Source organism: Somniosus microcephalus, chromosome 26, assembly GCF_052327205.1.
Source record: "Somniosus microcephalus isolate GS21.2 chromosome 26, FLI_Smic_1.0, whole genome shotgun sequence".
NCBI classification, from domain to species: Eukaryota; Metazoa; Chordata; class Chondrichthyes; order Squaliformes; family Somniosidae; genus Somniosus; species Somniosus microcephalus.
This window is the reverse complement of record NC_141012.1, coordinates 33,218,261-33,238,665: the sequence shown is the minus strand read 5'-3', so window position 1 is coordinate 33,238,665 and position 20,405 is coordinate 33,218,261. Positions and strand designations below refer to the sequence as shown.

At 44.6% G+C, this 20,405-nt stretch overlaps 1 protein-coding gene across 1 annotated transcript in view; it reads left to right on the top strand.

Moving 5' to 3' along the window:
• Positions 1 to 20,405, top strand: part of LOC147100391 (otoancorin-like) — a 163,611-nt gene that overhangs the window by 53,428 nt on the left and 89,778 nt on the right. Inside the window, exons 6-11 of the mRNA XM_085968054.1 lie at positions 1,904 to 2,022; positions 12,151 to 12,287; positions 13,227 to 13,338; positions 14,400 to 14,615; positions 17,708 to 17,875; positions 19,536 to 19,682. Coding sequence (XP_085824180.1) covers positions 1,904 to 2,022; positions 12,151 to 12,287; positions 13,227 to 13,338; positions 14,400 to 14,615; positions 17,708 to 17,875; positions 19,536 to 19,682 — 899 coding nt within the window. The remainder of the gene's footprint in view (positions 1 to 1,903; positions 2,023 to 12,150; positions 12,288 to 13,226; positions 13,339 to 14,399; positions 14,616 to 17,707; positions 17,876 to 19,535; positions 19,683 to 20,405) is intronic.

Genomic DNA, 20,405 nt, shown 5'->3' with positions numbered 1-20,405 from the left:
GAGGATGTAACTGGTAAAATAGATAAGGGAGAACCAGTGGATGTGGCGTATTTGGACTTTCAGAAGGCTTTCAATAAGGTCCCACATAAGAGATTAGCGTGCAAAATTAAGGCACATGGGATTGGGGGCAAGGTATTGACTTGGATAGAGAACTGGTTGGCGGACAGAAAGCAAAGAGTTGGAATAAACGGGTCGTTTTCCAAGTGGCAGGCAGTGACTAGTGGGGTACCGCAAGGATCGGTCCTAGGACCCCAGCTGTTCACAACATATATTAATGATCTGGACGAGGGAATTGGATGTAATATCTCCAAATTTTCAGACGACACAAAGCTGGGTGGGAGGGTAAGCTGTGAGGAGGATGTCGTGAAACTCCAGTACGATTTGGACAGGTTGGGTGGATAAATGTGAGGTTATCCACTTTGGTGGCAAAAACAGGAAGGCAGATTATTATTTGAATGGCAATAGATTGGGAGAAGAGGAAGTGCAAAGAGACCTGGGTGTTATTGTGCACCAGTCGCTGAAGGTAAGCATGCAGGTGCAGCAGGCGGTTAAGAAGGCAAATGGTATGTTGGCCTTCGTAGCAAGAGGGTTTGAGTACAGGAACAAGGATGTCTTGCTACAGTTGTACAGGGCCTTGTTGAGGCTGCACCTTGAGTATTGTGTGCAGTTTTGGTCGCCTTACCTGAGGAAGGATGTTCTTGCCATGGAGGGAGTGCAGCGAAGATTCACCAGGCTGATACCTGGGATGGCAGGAATGACGTATGAGGAGAGATTGTGTCGATTGGGCTTATACTCACTGGAGTTTAGAAGATTGAGAGGGGATCTCATCGAAACCTATAAAATTCTGTCAGGCCTGGACAGACTAGATGCAGGAAGGATGTTTCTGATGGCCGGGTAGTCCAGAACCAGGGGTCATAGTCTAAGGATAAGGGGTAAGCCATTTAGGACTGAAATGAGGAGGAATTTCTTCACCCAGAGAGTGGTGAACCTGTGGAATTCTCTACCACAGAGGGCGGTGGAGGCCAGTTCATTAAATATATTCAAGAAAGAGTTGGATATATTTCTTGAGGCTAAAGGGATCAAGGGATATGGGGAGAAGGCAGGGACAAGGTACTGAATTTGGATGATCAGCCATGATCTCATTGAAGGCCTACTCCTGCTCCTAACTTCTATGATTCTATGTTTCTATGTTTCTTCTTTTGCCTTCCCTCTCTCTCTCTGTTGTCAGTGGAAGGTACAGATGGTGGTTGGAGGAGGGATCAGGCTGGGACTCCTGGCCAGTGGGTGGTGCATTATTTTTGAATCGCAGATGATGGCTGGAGGATATAGAAAGGAATCAGGAACAGAGTCTGTATTGTCACCAAAAGATCTAAAGAGGAGAAAGGAATACTACTTATCTACAACAGTAATAACTGCTTCTCCAAAGGTAATCTTGAACACACACGTATGATCTCATTTGCTTCCACTCCTTGTTACTTGGAAGGCATTCTAGATTTTTCCAATGTTCTTAACATATGCTGTAACAGTTTGAAAGAACTGCTAATGACTGCTGGAGTGGGCGTTCGCTGGTAAATCCTCTTTATATGAGACTACCACATCAAGTTTGACACAAAATAATTTGAAGTTCCTTGTTTGGAACATTATGAAATCCAGATTGAGATCTTTTGGCCAATGAAGCCTGCTTCATCCAAGGCGCTTGTTTGATATTCTATCTTGTTGTTCTCTCTAACATCACCTGTTAATCCCTTACTCTAGGGACATTTAAATTCCTTCTCCTACCTGCCTGACAAAAAAAAATACACAGCGTTATTCATGTATTGATAAGCCAACCTCCCTTCTATCGATTTTAAACCTGTTGCATTAATCAGAATCATTACCAGTGTCTGCATGTTCTTCTCCTCAGGTAAAGGTAAGGGCAAAGGTCGTTGGATCACCCTTGATGTTCTGAACATACTTGGCCGTTTCATTGTTCAAGCGCCTACCTCCACTCTCAAGAGCATTGCAGGCGATAAAAATAGTCCGGTAAGAATTCACTGATAGGACTATTTTTCAGAATTGTTAGATTCAAGATTTAAAACGTTTCTGTACCAGTCAGAGGCTGGATTTTGCCTCTGTTATTTTCAATATAAATAGTATTGGTTTGGTTTGCTTGATAATTTCAGATTGTTTATTGACCTTCCCGTGAATGCCCCAATCCTATCCAACCTCTAAATGAACATAAGAAATAGGAGCAGGAATAGGCCATTTGGCCCCTCGAGCCTGCTCCGCCATTCAATAAGATCATGGCTGATCTTCTACCTCAACTCCAATTTCCTGCACTATCCCCATTTCCCTTGATTCCCTTAATATCCAAACATCTATCAATTTCTGTCTTGAATATACTCAACGATTGAGCCTCCATAGTCCTCTGGGGTAGAGAATTCCAAAGATTCACCTCCCTCTGAGTGAAGAAATTTCTTCTCATCTCAGTCCTAAATGGCCGAGCCCTTATTCTGAGACTGTGACCCCTGGTTCTAGACTCCCCAGCCAAGGAAAACATCCTCCCTGCATCTACCCTGTCAAGCCCCGTAAGAATTTTGTATGTTTCAATGAGATCACCTCTCATTCTTCTAAACTCTAGAGAATATAGGCCTAGTCTACTCAATCTCTCCTCATAGGACAATTCCCCCATCCCAAGAATCAGTCTGGTGAACCTTCGTTGCACTCCCTCCACGGTAAGTATATCCTTCCTTAGGTAAGGAAACCAGAACTGTACACAATACTCCAGGTGTGGTCTCACCAAGGCCCTATATAATTGCAGTAAGACAGGCCTAGAAATTCACTAGCCTTAGCGCCGCTTTTGAGGCGCTAGAGGGACTAGCGCCAGAGTTATGGCCAGTTGAAAAATTCCCTGGGGCCCTAAAGCGGCGTTGCACCGGTAGCGCTGCGCCGGCACCGATGACGTCATCGGTGTGCGCAGCGTCCCGGTTGCCATGCCGACGGGCCCCAGCGCCGAAATTCAGTTGCGGCCGCCTCGCCCGTGGCAGCCGCAACTAAGACTCTGGCAACAGAGTCCAACATGTGTTTGCGCCGGCGCATTAAAGGCCCCGCGGCGGCCGGCCCCTTTCCCGCCGACCGCCTGCCCGCAGCTCCCTCCCCGGACTTCTCCTCCCCCCCCCCGGAACAGATGCAAGCCCGGCACTTGTCCGAGGTGCCGGGCTCATTTTTAAACAGATTTGCGCGGGCCGCGGCCGGGTGCAGGCAGCTCCTCCTTAACGGAAGGAGGAGGCCTGCACTTCCCCAGCCTGCCGCACCGCATCGGGTGCCGCAGCGCCGGAATTGCGGCGCTAAACGGCAGTTAGCGCCCTTTTCCAGGCGCTAAGACCATTCAGTAGCGCCGGCAGCCGTTTGGGCGCGGCGCTACTGAATTTTTGGCGCGCGCAGGGGGACTTAGCGCCGGCACTAACTTCCGGCGCTAAAGCCCTGGCTAAGCCAAAACCCAATTTCTAGGCCTTTTACTCTTATACGCAAATCCTCTTGTAATAAAGGCCAACATACCATTTGCTTTCCTAATTGCTTGCTGTACCCTGCATGTTAACTTTCAGTGATTCGTGTACAAGGACACCCAGGTCCCTCTGAACACCAACATTTCCCAATCTCTTGCCATTTAAAAAATACTCTGCTTTTCTATTTTTCCTACCAAAGTGGATAACTTCACATTTCTCCACATTATATTCGAATTGCCATGTTCTTGCCCACTCACATAGCCTGCCTATATCCCATTGAAGCCTCTTTGCATCCTCCTCACAACTTACATTCCCACCCAGCTTTGTATTATCAGCAAACATGGATATAATACATTTGGTCCCCTCATCCAAATCCTTGATATAGGCTGTGAATAGCTGAGGCCCAAGCATTGATCCTTGCGGTACCCCACTAGTTACAGCCTGCCAACCCAAAAATGACCCGTTTATTCCTACTCTCTGTTTTCTGTCTGTTAACCAATCCTCAATCCATGCTAGTATATTACCCCCAATTCCATGAGCCCTAATTTTATTTACTAACCTCTTATGTGGCACCTTATCAAATGCCTTCTGAAAATCCAAATACCCCACACCCACTGGTTCCCCCTTATCTATTCTGCCAGTTACAACCTCAAAAAACTCTAACACGCTCGTCAAACACTATTTCCCTTTCATAAATCCGTGTTGGCTCTGCCCAATCCTATTATTATTTTCTAAGCGCTCTGTTACCACGTCCTTAATAATAGATTCTAACATTTTCTCTACGACTGATGTCAGGCTAACTTTTCTCTTTCCTTCCTTTCTTAAATAGTGGGGTTACATTTGTTACCTTCCAATCCACGGGAACCGTTCGAGAATCAATGGAATTTTGGAAGATGACAACCACTGCATCCACTATCTCTATAGCCACCTCTTTCAAAACCCTAGGATGTAGGCCATCAGGTCCAGGGGATTTATCGGCTTTCAGTGTTATTAATTTCTCCAGTACTATTTTTTTACTAATACTAATTTCTTTCAGTTCCTCATTCTCGCTCGATCCTTGGTTCTCCACTATTTCCGGAAGGTTTATTATGTCTTCTTCCTTGAAGACAGATACAAAGGGCTGGATTTTCCCTGCGGAGGCGGGATGGCGGCGGGAGAGCTGGATGGTGGGCTCCGGTCCCGCTCCCATCTGCAGCTGCTCGCTGAAAAAGATTTTCCGTAGATTGGCCTTGTTTAGCCCACCCTGCAGGGTTCCTGGCCAATTAACAGGAGGCGGGTCTGATGATGTCATTTGATGACATGTCATCAGCGGATTTCCTTAAAGAGACCACGGCCACATTGAGTTTGACATTTGTGCTGTCAGTGTTCTGCAGCATTGAGGTGCTGCAAACACTGACAAGCACTGCACAGAGGTGGCGTCTGCACCCAGGCTCATGCACACAGGGAGATTCTCTTCCCTTCCCATGGGCGGAAGAGACCTCCCCAGGAGATCAACACTGTCTGGTTGCACATTGCACAGGAGGACACAAGCAGGGATGCCGTCAGGAGGACCAGGCTGCAGTGGCGCCAACCTTTCAATGATCTCAGTAGATCACGAAATGTTACTGCAAAGCCACACTCAAACTCACCCTGCTGTGCCACTCATCACATCCCCATCACTCTACCTTCCCTACCCTACTCCTGCACATCCTTACTCACACCAACTTACCTTGCACCTCCACCCATCCCTCTCTATCTACGTTTTCACTTCCCCATCTCACTAGCCACCCCTCACACTCATCCTCATCCTTGTCCAATCATACCAACTAACAACACATAAGGGTAGGCACATGTGTGTTTTATGCAATGTTCATGTAAATTTTCTGTTAATGTTTTGTCAAACATTGAAACCTTTATTTTCAACACTTTGCTTTCTTGGACAGATTTGTGTGCACCTTTGTAACTGGCTTAGTGAGTTGCAGTGAATGGTGAGACATAATGGTACCACCCCCCCCCCCCACTCCCGCTCAATGATGATGAGTGTGAAAGGAATGGCTTGGGCATTGTAGGGATGCTTTATGTTATTGGTGTGGGGTGGTGCCAACCTGGCGCATCATGTGGTAGCCAGGTTGTACATTGTCAAGTGAAGTAAATTTGGACATGGTGATGCCATCGTTGGCTTCCTGGGCAGCAATGTGCTCGGGTGTTGATGCCCTGTGTCCTGTGCAGCATCAGTTGATTGCGGAGAAGGTTGGTATTGTTGTTGGTGATGTTGGTGCACCTTGTGATGTTGGTGTTGGGGCTGATCGTGGAAGGATTCAGAGGGCCAAGGTGAGATAGTTTCAAGGGCACCAATGTTGCTGGAATAAATGGCAGCTGAAGTTGAGATGACAGAAGCGATCTGTCATTGGTGAGAGAGGTTGTTCCAATGAGGTGGCTCTGGATATACAGTTGGCTCTAAACACTTGCAAGCCATATGTCTTACAAATACATTAACCAACAGTTTCTGAGCTCTGAAACTGAACAGCTACAACATGCTATCCTTTATACCACTTCTGCAGCAGTCAGGTTATCAGATAAATCAAAGCAGACTCAACTCACGACAGGGTGAGCCGGCGTGTTCCCCGAACAGTGGGTAACCCGTGGGGGAGCACGTAAAATTACAAGGTAGTCTCAAAATAGCATCAAATTGGCTGTTAACAAGTCATTTAATGATCTAAATTGTCTCCCCCTTCGCTTGGTGGTGGGTCAGTTCTGCGCAGACAGGCCCGACACCTGGGAGACTTGCGAGGAGGCGGGTGGATTTCCTACCCGCTGTCAATCTTTGCTATTTTGACAGTGGATCCACCTCCAAACCCGATCTCTGAGTGCTGGCAAAATCCAGCGCAAAGTATTTGTTTAATTTCGCTGCCATTTCCTTATTCCCCATTATAATTTCTCCTGTCTCAGCCTGTGAGGGACCTACATTTACTTTCTCTAATCTTTCCCTTTTTACATACCCATAGAAGCTTTTACAGTCTGTTTTTATGTCTCTCGCTAGTTTACTCTTACATTCTATTTTCCCTTTCTTTATCAATTTCTTGGTCCTCCTTTGCTGAATTCTAAAATCCTCCCAATCCTCAGGCTTACTGCTCTTTTTGGCAACATTATAAGCCTCTTCCTTTGATCTAATACTATCTTTAACTTCTCTTGTTAGCCACGGTTGGACCACTTTTCCTGTGGGGTTTTTGTGCCTTAAAGGAATGTATATTTGTTGTAAATTATGTATGAATTCTTTAAATGCTAGCCATTGCTTGTCTACCATCACACCTTTTAATGTTTCCCAATCTACCTTAGCCAACTCGCCCCACATACGTACGTAGTTTGCTTTGTTTAGATTTAAGACCCTAGTTTCGGATTTAACTAAATCACTTTCAAAATTAATATAAAATTCTATCATATTATGGTCACTCTTCCCTAAGGGCCCCTTTACTACAAGATTATTAATTAACCCTTTCTCATTGCACAATACTAGATCTAAAATAGCCTGTTCCCTCGTTGGTTTCTCAACATACTGATCTAGAAAACTATCTTGTATACATTCCATGAATTCGTCCTCCACACTATTACTGCAAATTTGGTTTGCCCAGTCTATATGTAGATTAAAGTCCCCCATGATTACTGTATTACCCTTGTTACATGTGCCTCTAATTTCCTGATTTATACTTTGCCCTACATTACAACTATTGTTTGGGGGCCTATAAACAACTCCCACCAATGTTTTCTGCCCCTTGCTCTTTCTGAGCTCCACCCAAATTAATTCTACTTCTTATTTTCAGAGCTAAGATCCTTTCTGTCTACTGTCTTTAGCCCATGCTTTATTAAAAAGAAAAGAAAGACTTACATTTATATAGCGCCTTTCACAACCGCCGGACATCTCAAAGTGCTTTACAGCCAATGAAGTACTTTTGGAGTACAGTCACTGTTGTATTGTGGGAAACATTATCAGGGCTACCCCTCCTCCTTTTCCATTTTGCCTATCTCTTCTAAAAGTTAAGTATCCTGGAATATTTAGTTCCCAACCTTGGTCACTTTGCAACCACGACTCCGTAATGGCTATTAGATCAAGCCTATTACTTTCTATCTGCACTATTAATTCATCTATTTTGGTGTGAATGTTTCGCGCATTCAGACACAGTGCCTTTAGCTTATTTCTATTTTTCCCTGATGTCACCTTAGTCACAGATGCCCGATTACCTTTGTTACTCTTTCTGTCCCTTCCTGACCCACTCTACTTATTTTTACCCAAAATCCTGCTCTGCTCTAGAGCCTTGACATTTCTCTTGCTGCTTTTTAATGTAATCTTTCCTGCATCCTCCCACCCCCACTTCATTAGTTTAAAGCCCTGTCTACTGCCCTAGTTATTCAATTCGCCAGGACACTGGTTCCAGTCCGGTTTAAGTGGAACCCATCCCGACGGAACAGCTCCCTCTTTCCCCAGTACTGGTGCCAGTGGCCCATGAAGCAAACCCCTGCCTCCCACACCACTCTTTGAGCCACGCATTTAACCTTCTAATCTGCTTATCCCTATGCCAATTGGCGCGTGGCTCAGGTAACAATCCAGAGCTTATTAACTTTGAGGTTCTCCTTTTTAATTTGGACCCCAACTCCTCAAACTCTCTCAGCAGAACCTCGTTCCTAGTTCTACCTATTTTGTTAGTTCCTACGTGGACCACAACAACTGGATCCGCCCCTTCCCACTCCAAATTCTTCTCCAGCCGCAAGGAGATGTCTTTAACCCTGGCACCAGGCAGGCAACACAACCTTCAGAACTCCCAGTCACGGCTGCAGAGAACAGTATCTATCCCTCTGACTATACTGTCCCCTTCAACAACTACATTTCCTTTCACTCCCCTCACTTGAATGGCCTCTTGCACCATGGTGCCATGGTCAGCTTGCTCATCCATCCTGCAGGCTTTTCCCTCATCCACACAGGCAGCAAGAACCTCATACCTGTTGGATAAGGACAAATGCTGAGGCTCCTCCAGCACTTCATCTGGGCTCCCCTGACCTGCCTGAGTTGCAGCCGCACCCTCCTGTCCCTGATCACTAACCAGACCTGTACCACTACCTAACCTAAGGGGTGTGACTGCCTCCTGGATCAAAGTGTCCAGATAACTCTCCTCCTCCCTCAGACTCCAACTCAACAACTCTGAGCTGAAGTTCCTCAAGATGCAGGCACTTACTGCAAACCTGGTTGTCCGGGATCCCAATGCCCTCCACAAACTCCCATAAGGTACAGTTGCAGCACACCACCTGCACTGCCAGCCCTATATGAACTTGTTCTATTTAATTAAATGTAATTAAATTTGTATTAATTGATCTATATTAAGTTAAGGGTGATGAAATTAAATATCTACCTGTAACACAAAACACTACAAGTAGTGTAGGCAAAAAGCAGCAACTCCTTCCCTCTTCTCTGAATTCCAACACTTTCCAAATTCCCAAACTCTGTTTAAGTGCTCTAGCAGTTTTATCAGTTTTAACATGTCTGCTTCTCAGATTTCTCAAAGCTGCAGTAAATTAACATACAATTGTTATGATTTGTAAACAGTGTACATGTTAAAGTTTTCTATTGATCTGTATTAAAAAGCATCTATGTCTGCAATACATATTAGGAGAGGGAGAGAAGGAATGAAGAAAGGCAGTGGGGAGGATGGGAGGGGGGTGAGGAAGAGCAGAGGAGAGAAGGGGAGAGAGTGGGAGGAGGAGAGGGGTTCAATGAGGGAGATGGACAGGGGAAGGTGGAGGGCTGGAGGAGGAGAAGAACAGGGGAAGAGATGATGGAGGATTTTTAGATGATAAATGGTGGGGGAACAATTTCCCACTGCCCTTTTTGATGCTCTATGAGAGAGGGAGGCGGTGGGCCAGCAACAATTTTTCTACTAATACGGGGCCTGGATTAGCTCATTGTTGTAAAGTCTGTGGGTTGTATAGCGAAGTAATACACAGACTACAAGAGTAACTTAAACAGGACTTTACTATTCGAAGGTCAGGGCGAATCTGCCCAATAAATTCTGCCACAGCACTTATATACCGGTGTGGTCACCGTCGGTATTACAGTATACAGCAGCCAGGATAAAGTAGTGCCACACCTAAAATAGTTCTCTTAAAGGTGGACGGTTACATACAATAGTTCTCTTAAAGGTAGAACAGTTACATACACTACAATTGTCCTCTAAAATGAGTGGGGGGACAGGACATGGTCTGGATTGACTCATTGTCCTGCAAAGTGGGTGGGGGGGGTGATGGGGGGGAGGGGTTGGTGGTGGGGAACAGGTGCGGTCTGGATCGACTCATTGTCCTGTAAAGCGATGAGGGCGCAAGGCCAAAAACTGGGCCAATGTGCTGCTCAATGGCAAGAGGCTGAGATGATTATCAATGGGAGTAGAAAACAGGTGGTGGTAGAGAAAGTAACATTTGCCGAAGCAGTGGTTCATAGAGCTGCTCAATGAACGATTGGGGGAAATATGGCTGAAGTTTACCTCAGTTTGCACCAATGCTCTGGGGGAGTGGGGGGGAGAGGGGGCGGTGGGGGCGGTGGGGGCGGGGGGTGGGCGTGTGGCGAGGGTAGGGTGCACGAGGGAAGGGGGTGACAATACTGCTCAGTGGTGAGGGATTAAGCTACTTTAAAAGCTGCTCAGTTGAACTGAGGAAATTTTGCACAGTGGGGTTTGCCTGAAATGCCACCCAGTGGGAAAGGGAGCAAGTGATGTTTAAATGGGGAATGAGAATGATTAGCAGTGGTGGGGGGGCGGGGTGGGCAGTGAAGACCACATTTGATCTTGACTTCCCGTATGCAATGTGACAGAAGAGCAACTAGTAATATATTAAAAATCTTCCGTCTGCATTCACTTCCTGTCAATGTTCTCTATTATAAATTCCTATATCCACATTGTTAATTAAACTACCTACGTAAAGCTTGTTATGTTGTAATTACACCCTACCTCCAGTGGAGGTGCTGCACTGCCACCGCTGGCAGGAGGATTTAATTACAATGTGACAAGTGTATATCGGCAGTTTATATAAATGTACATATAGGAATTTATAATGGAAATGAGGACAGAATGCATAACTTTAAAATGGGAACTGCATTACATGTGCTCACCTGGTCCAATTATCCACTATCATCTAATTCCACTTCGCCTAAAGACGAGTTGCTTTTGACTTAGAACATAAGAAATAAGAGCAGGAGTAGGCCAATCGGCCCCTCGAGCCTGCTCCGCCATTCAATAAGATCATGGCTGATCATCGACCTCAACTCCACTTTCCCGCCCGATCTCTATATCCCTTGATTCCCCTAGAGTCCAAAAATCTATCTATCTCAGCCTTGAATACACTCAAAGACTCAGCATTCACAGCCCTCTGTGGCAGAGAATTCCAAAGATTCACAACCCTCTGAGTGAAGAAATTCCTCCACATCTCAGTCTTAAATGGCCGAACCCTTATCCTGAGACTATGCCCCCTAGTTCTAGACACTCCAGCCAGGGGAAACAACCTCTCAGCATCTACCCTGTCAATCCCCTTCAGAATCTTGGATGTTTCAATTAGAACTCTTCTCATTCTTCTAAACTCCAGAGAGTATAGGCCCATTCTCCACAATCTCTCATCATAGGATAAGCCTCTCATCCCAGGAATCAATCTAATGAACCTTCATTGCACTGTCTCCAAGGCAAGTATATCCTTCCTTAGATAAGGAGACCAAAACTGTGCCCAGTACTCCAGGTGTGGTCTCACTCTCTTGCCATGTGTAATGCCATGGGAGATGAAACAGTTAATATTTAAAGTGCATTGTCACCCAATTATGATTTCCGAACATACTGTTTTTCATTTTAACATCTATGGTATACCAACAATTGCTGTTTGTCATGTCTATGCCATTAAATTGCCCCAGCTCCTATCCTAATGAATAGGAATTGCATTTAGTCTTTTAACATTTCCCTTCCCGGTTTTCCTTTCCTTGTTTACTACATTAAATGATTTATCTGCCTGTACCTCTATTATAAAGAATTCAACCTCTGCCTTACTTTGTACTGTGCATGTGGCCCCCTGCTCTTGCCTTTGTCCTTGGAGTCTTATTTGGGCAAATTTGGTCATCGTCGTATGTGTCTTCACACTGTTCCCTTTGGGGAACTGTATGAAGTGGTGGAAGGATTTCTGGCCACGTTAATGCTCCTTCCGTGACCGTAACCATCTACATACCAGCCATTAGGGTGGTTAGTCCTATGGCGGGAGGGTTTTACGGGCTCCCACAACCCATACGAGGGGGGGGGGGCACCCACACCCATGGACGCAAGTATTCTGCTGGATGTCAACCCAGAATTTAGAGCCGGAGCTCCGACTCCACTTGCCGGGACTGTCTGGAGCAGGGTTCGAAACCCTACACCTTCTGGCCCAGCGGCGGGGATGCTACCGCTACGCCAAAGGCCCACTCCGGCAAATTTGGTGATGGTTAGACAAGTCCCATGAGCCACCATTAGTAGTTCTTCAGTGAACTTGGGATTTCCATCTAGGGAATGAATAACTGAAGCAAATCAACATTTGGCCACTTTGCTCTAAAACACAACTGCAAATGCAATTTTGCATTCTGTTTGACCCTTTAGAGTATCAATTTTGCCTAATATATGTCAAATGTGACTATTTACAGATATGTCAGCTTTTCAATACCACCTCTGACCTTTTGGATAAGCTGCATGATCTCACACCTGTGCAAGCTCGCATATTCTTCGAAGGACTTCAGAAATGTGTCAATTTTGACATCATGAGTGAAACAGCAATTGCGAAGTAAGGATATTGGTAATTTTTCAGTTTACAGCTTTAACAAACAACAATCGAATAACTTTTCCCAGACCTGGGCATTTAAAGGGACCCTGACTTCATGAAAAAGTGTTTGACACAATGTTTTTTTCCACTTCTATTTACAAGCACACATCGAGATAGTGCAAGATAATCAGCACCTCGCTTACACATGATTTGACCATGACAGGAGTGACCCATGGCTCTTGCAGATCTTCCCCCCTTCTCAAAAACAACCACTTTTACATGCAGGCACTGCCCCGCGCAGCAGTGCAAACAGTTCATTTGAGGTTGTTGCAAATCGCCTAGATATCAGAGCCAGGCACCGCTGTCAAACCTAGAATATCAGCAAATGAATTTGCGTTTGTATGTTAAACAGCTACCGTGCGAACAATGAGAATGATGTCATATTTCCATCATTTGCCTCTTGTAACACGCCCAGGTATCACACACCTGCCCCCAGCCCCAGTTGAAATCGTGATGGGCACAGTCATGTGCCGGGACCTGACATAACTTACGTTTGCCCTAATTCATGCCTCCCTGCCCAGATTATTATACCTTCCTGCTGCTGCACAACAGAAAGTTTGGGGCCGCTGAATTTTAGAGAATAGCCGCAGTGTGTGTCAAGTGCTGTATAACTGAACAATTTCAAACGATTCAAAATCCAGTAACCTGCACTGTGAAAATTTGTCAAATTTATCATAAACATTATTCTTGAATGATGTTCCATTGATATGAAAAGAAACGGGTTTGGGGTCATAAGGAAAACTGCTCATGAAAGTAACCCATTTTACAATCTGTTGCTGATCTGCTTTCTAATTAATTTTACAGATGGATTACCTACAAAAAGGATAATTTTTTTTGTCACAAAATCCAAATCACATTCCAGGTGTAATTCAGACTTTTTTCTCCCTCCCTTATATGCAGCCTTGGTCAGCTAACGTGTTTCTACCCTGTCAAACAACTGAAATCACTTGGTATGACAGCAAAAAAGGCTTTACAGGGCAAGCTGCTCAAATGCTCAAGGAATTTAAGGGAGGTGAGTATATGATGTGAGATACTTCGAGTGCCTGATAACCAGTGGTATATTACTTCAATAGTTTCTTTAGACTCACTGGGGGGAATTTTAACCTAAACAAATGGGTAGGTTGGGGTCGGGTGGGAAGTTAAAGTGTTAAAAATCTGAATCGCAACCTGAACCCGCCTCCAACCCACCCACTTCCGGTTTTAACAGGGGCGGGCAGCCAATCTGCTGCTAGGAGGCAGGTCGTCTATTTAAATATTATAATGAGGCTCAAAGCCTCTGCTTTAAACTCCATTTTGAATTTAACTTTAGCTGGTCAGGTTTTGCAGGCCTCGTGAAACCCACCAGCTAATGCAAGGGGGAGGACTGCTGGATCCAGTGTCCCTACCTAACCCACCCCCCCAGATCGGAGACACCCCTCCCCCGGACCACCAACTCCCCCACACAGGCCTCCAATTTCTACACCCGCACCCCCCGCCACCCCCCAGGCCTCCGATCCCCCCTGCTCCTCCAGCTGCCAATCTTCGCTGACAACTCCCTTCCCCCTACCCCTCCGATCCTCCCCGAGCTGCTCCTGGCCCCCGATCCTCACCCGACACCACCCCCACCCCCCGCCATCCCCGTGCTGCTCCTGGCCCCTGATCCCTTCAGACCCACTCTGGTTCTCCTCCGGCCAGCTCCCGATCCTCTTCAGACCCTCCACCCCTGTATTCCTCCAGCCAGCCACCCCGCCCCCACACGATCCTTCCCTCCTTCCTCTCTGCCCTCCTCTCTGTGGCCTAGTGCCGCAGGCCTACCCGCCTGGAGCCAGCCAGCCTTTCAATCTGGCTAGCTGCAGGTGGTAAACAACGGCTTCCCATCCAAATCAGGCCCTGCCGTTAAATTCTCCCGGGTTTCCCGGCCACTTCGGAGACCCCAGCTGCCAAAACACCTTTCCTATTAAAATTCAGCCCCCTGTGTCCAACCTATGTGTATGCCATGCTTCATTTGAAAGCCAATGCAGTTTTCAAATCCCTGCCAAGGGAACTCATGAAGTATTTTCTGCTCAGTTATTTAACACAGACATGTTTCTGCAGATCTACCAGATGCTGGTGGAGAATATTAATATCAACAATTTGACTGCTAAAGAGCTAAAAGATCTGGGAGCTTCTGTGATCGGACTTAAAGTCAGTCAAGTGTCCAATCTCTCGGATGAGACTGTTGCGGGTGCTCTTGAAGAACTGAAGAAAGTCAAAGGGTGGTCCAAAGGTCAAATCAAGGCCCTTGTCAAAAAGTACCAGAAAGTTGAAAACGTGAGTAGCAATCATTAAAATGCATATTCTTACTGTGCATATTACATCACTACATTAATCTGGGGTGTGACGAACTTTCCTTGTCAAGATAATGGCCCGGATATTCCGATCCCTACGGGTGGGTGCGCGCTGTGTACACACCTGTAGGGAGATCGGAAATACCGGTTTCAGCCATGCCAAGTGCATGCGCTGAAAACCGTCATTTTCGATCTGTCAAGATCGGACGCCTGCCCTGGAGAAGGGCCTCTGCGGGGGGAGAGTTTCTGCAGAATCTCCGCCCGCTGAAATCACTTAAAAATCTTACGCCAGGATAAGGGTTGAAAAAAAAAGCAAAAAAGTCATTTATCATTTAAAAATACTTATAAAAAAAGGTAAGTTTATTTTTAGCCCTGTAGAAAACTTTAATTATCTTTTTCAAAAATTATTTTTTTGTTTAAAGTATTTAATTTATTGTAATTTCAACTGATTTTAAAAATGTGATGTTTTTAAAAAATTTATTTGATGTTTTGCAGTGTTTTTGGGGTGATCTCCATTCATATATTTGACAGGTCTATCTGTCAAGTGTATGAAGGGAGATTCCCTTCTTTGATTGGCTCCCCATGGCCCACGTGATCCCAGGGACGCTTGCGAACCACCTGCGCCTCTGGGATACGTGGGCCCTGCACACTTGGAGTTGGAGAGGCCCAGCATCGGAACTATACACACCTCGGGAGCCCTCAGGTAAGTGCGTAGATTTTTTCCAGATCGGAGGCATCCGCACGCGGGAAGCCTCCGATCGGAAAATAAGGCCCATTATAAAAAAGCAGAACATTTTGAAAACACGCAGCATGCTGATCAACATTTCAAAGATTGATTTGTAGTTTGGGTGTCAGCCTTAATCAGAATTTGAGTAAAAGGCACACATAAAAATCATAGCCTACCTTTCTTTCTGATACTGATTGGCCTGTCGCACATTTTGAGAATTTCCTGTGTGTAGGTTGATAATGATTGTAATATTTTGGGATCTTTTCTACCATTTTTCTCTTACCTTTGTATTTTAGATTGTTCTCAAAGGTGAGTCCCAATTCCTGCGCATTCAAGATTATTGGCTTTAATGTCCAGGATAACAAACAGAAACTTTTTCCATTCATTATTTTTAGCAACTGGAATTATCCTATGCCTTTATAGAATCTCTTTCAGTTTCAACAAGCTATAGAGGATCACAACTTCAGAATTCATCTTAAGTTTAAATGATTAAACAAATGTATTTTACAAAAGAGAACATGGGGATAATTAACACTGATCTATTACATACACATTTTTAGAGTAGAAATCCTTCTATCTACCTTCTCAATGGGAATACAGGTAGACTACCCTTTATCCGGACTTCCGAAAACCGAAACCCTCTAAAAACCGAAGGTTTTTTCGGTCAGCGTAAGTCGTGCGCACGACATGACCAGAGTGGCGCACGACTTACAGGCCTAGCCGGATAAGGGATAGTGTAGCATTTTTCCGCACTTCTGAAAACCGAAATCGCTCAGCGTAAGTGTACCAGCCTTTATCCGCACATCCGAAACCAGAAAACCTCTGAAAGCCGAAAGTGGCGCAAAGCATGACTTCTGAAAACCGAAATCGCTCAGCGTAAGTCGTGCGCACGACCCCGACCCCTGCCGACCCCCACCCCCGACCCCCCGGCCGAACCCGACCCCCGCTGACCCCCGACCCCCCCGCCGACCCCCACCCTTGCCGATCCCCCCCCCCGACCCCCCCCCCGACCACAACCCCCCGCCGACCCCCCACCCTTTCGGATAAGGGATAGTGCATCCTTTATCCGCACTCCCGCAAACCGAATTACTCTGAAAACCGAAGTGTTTTCGCGCACCTTCCGAAATCCGAAATTTTCCTAAAACCGAAACACGGCTGGTCCCGAGGTTTTCGGATAAAGGATAGTCTACCTGTACAATAAAATGTATCACAATCAAATGCTCAGCTGTTTTTTATAGAATATTTTGTTTCTTTCCTATTTTATTTATTACCACTGTGGGAGTAAATTGTGATTAAGAATATTCTTTTAAGACTCCAAAAAAACTTCAAGATCCAAACAGTTGCAGAACCTTAAATATCCCTGAAAATAGTTACTGGGACTTACTATATTTTGAACAACACTCTCGCCTCTGATTCAGAAGGTTGTGGGTTCAAAGCCCCATTCCAGAGACTTGAGCACAAAATCGAGGCGGACACTCCAGTGCAGTACTGAGGGACTGTTGTACTGTCGGAGTTGCCATCTTTTGGATGACATGTTAAACCGAGGCCTCTTCTGCCCTCTCAGGTGGGCGTTAAAGCTTCCATGGCACTAATCAAAGAAGAGCAGGGGAGTTTTCCCGGTGTCCTGGCAAATATTTACCCCTCAATCAACACGCAAATAGATTATCTGGTCATTATCACATTGCTGTTTGTGGGAGCTTGCTGTGAGCATATTTGGCTGCTGCATTGCTTACATTACAACGGTGACTACACTTCAAAAATAGTTCATTGGCTGTAAAGCGCTTTGGGACATCCTGAGGTCATATAAATGCAAGTCTTTCTTTCTCTCTTCAGTTATCAACTATATTTGAAAATAACCAGCTGTCATATATTTAACTGAACAGATCACACGGACTATGTTTGTTTCAAAGCAGCTTGGCTCCTCCCTCAAGCCTTTCAAACAGCCAAATGAAACTTGCAAGATTGGCACTGAGTCACAGAAAATAAAGAAACTGGCATTTATATGATACCCTTCAAACCCTCAAGGTATCCCAAAACATTTCATCTGAGCAGATGGACAGAGATCAGAAGATGCTCCTAGATATTCTAACAGAAACACAAAATATTGAACCAAATTTTTCATGAGATGACATGGCCTTTAATATAATTCCATATGAAGAAACCAATACATGATAGAAGGAGGTGCCTGAAAAACATTGCAATGATGGAAATCTGTTACTTAAATAGTTTCATCCTAGACTCTAACTGAATAATTCATCCTATTGCAAGCAAATGTGCTCTGTTCCAGTATTTTAAAATGTTATTTTTACTAGGTTATTATATTTGAAATTATATTTATTTGTCTGCAGGTCACAGCTGGCAAATTGAAAAATCTTGGTGTTCTGGTCTCTGGTCTTGGTGCAAAGACATTTGACAAGTTCAAAGGCCAAGAGCTCCTAGACGCCTTTTCTCAAAAGGACGTGGCAGAGTCCCCAAACGCCATGTTGCCAGTGCAGAAGAAGTCTATCATGAAAGCGGCAAGTCTTTGTATTGATTTTATTATTGAGAGAATGAATTTCTCCAGGTAGTTCAATCCATAACGTGGAGATTGTACTTGTTAAGACTGATCATCCAAACTGTTAACATACAGCAAACGAGTTACAATAAGCAAATGAACCTGATCTTGCCTGTCTTCATGAAAAACCATAAGAAAATTATTTTCTTCAAAGAAATCTTCTTTCATTATCAGCTTGCTACAAATTTGAAAAGATAATCAGTATATTTATCATCAGATAAGGAATCCTCTCTTAGCCTTCAACCTCTCTTTTTCCATATAGAACTATTGAAATCAACAGCACAGCAGGACATAATTTGGTCCATTATATCTCAGCCAGCTTATTGCTAAAACTAATCCCACTGCTCCAATAGTTATCCAATTTTCTCTTAAAAGATCAAATAGTCTCTGCCTCTGTTGCGCTGTGGGGCTAAACGTTCCATTCTCCAACAACCCTTTGTGTAAAGAAATTTCTCCTAACTGCCCTCCTCAATTTCAGTGACAATTTTAAAGTGATTAGACCCCCCTACCAAGAGGAAATAGTCAGTCTCTATTAACCCTATGAAAACCCATCATAATTTTAAAAGCCTCGATTAAATCTCCTTTTCTGTTCCAGTGAAAATAGAAAATAGTCCCAGTATCTCAAGTCACTTCTCATCAATATAGTTTTCAATCCCTGGCCATCATCCTGATGAAGCAACACGTGTGCTTTCTATGGTTTTAATGTCTTTTCTATAATTGGGCTTCCAAAGCTGCTCACAATACTTTAACTGTGACCTAACCAATGTTTTGTACAAGTTTATCACTACTTCGTTACTCTTGTACTCTAAGCCCTCAAATTCTGTTGTCCTTTTTATGGCTTTATTTACTGACACTCGCGCTTTCAGGGAATTATGTATTTGAACTCTTAAGTCTCTCGATTCATCCACAGCTTTCAGCAGCTTTCCATTAAATGTTTGTTGTTTTTTCCAACGATATATTACCTTATGGTTTGCATCTGCCACTTGTTTGCCCATTTCGCTAAACTGTCTGTGTCTTTCCAAAATCTTTTACAGTCCTCCTTGCTCTTTTATGTCATCGGCAATTTTCGAGACTCTGTTCCATATGCCTAAGTGCAATGCATTTATATATACCATGAACAAAACTGGACCCAGCACTGACCCCTGGGGAACACCACTCCCAACCGCCGTCCAGTCTGAGCAACACACATTTACCCTAATGTTTTGTTTCCTGTCCTTTAACCAACATTCTACGCTTGAAGCTAAATCTCCTCTTATACCATCCGCCTGAAATTTTCTAACAAGCATTTTGTGAGACACTGGCCGAGAAATTGGTGTGCATCCAAATTCGGGTGCAAGCGCAGCGGCAACCACAAGTCACTGTGCTGAAACTGATGAGCAAGACGACCACACAAACTTGGTCCTCTTGCATCATCAGGACACGACCAGCATGTTGGAAACACGTGAGTCCATTTTTGTTGTGGACTAATAGCCACTAGAAACAAGGCTGAGGGTGGAGGTCCCGTCGAGCTGTTCCTTTCAAGGTGATTACATACTTAAATATACAGTTGAATAGCTCTACAATATAAACACGATCCCTAATCACAGAAACATGAACTAATAGGATTTGTTTTAATTGTACAGATCTTGCAGTCAGTGAAAATTGATTCAGTTCTGGAATCACTTCCAGAATCACTGGTCTCACAAATTCCAGTAGACAAACTGAAAAATGCGGACAATATCATCAACTTAGACTTCTTGAGCAAGAACAAACCTTGGAACATGGGTCAGGTAAGGGATTGATAGGGGGAATGCAGCAATGGAAAGGAGGCAACAGCCCGAACTCTACACACAACAAACATGCTAGACTTCAAAGAGCTGCTAAATTGCTTGAAACTCAGTTTTCAATTCAATTCAATTCAATTTTATTTGTCATATATGCAGCAGACATGTGTACTACACAATGAAATGTTGATTTTTACGAGTCCTCCCAACATTGGAATAAATATGGCATAGCAATAATAAAAATACTAATAATAGAAATACAGTAATAATAAATAAAACAACAGTAATAAATAATAATAAACTATTCATTCATGAGTCTTATGGCCTGGGGGTAGAAGCTGTTTCAAAACCTGCTGGTACGAGACTGTATACTTCGGTATCTCTTACCGGACGGGAGCAGGGCGAAGAGGTTGTGGCTGGGGTAGCTCGCGTCTTTGATGATTCTCAGGGCCTTCCCCCGGCACCTCTCGGGGTAGATATCCTGCACAGCAGGTAGTTTAATTCCTATAGTATGTTGTGCAGCTTTCACCACCATCTGTAGAGCCTTGCGGTCTATGGCGATGCAGTTCCCATACCATAATAATCATAGAGCAGAAACTGATAGCCAAGTTCCGCACTCATGAGGACGGCCTCAACCAGGATCTTGGGTTCATGTCACGCTACATGTAACCCCACCTGACATAGGGTCATCCAGACTCGAGTTGTCATTGGCTTGTTCTCTCTACACAG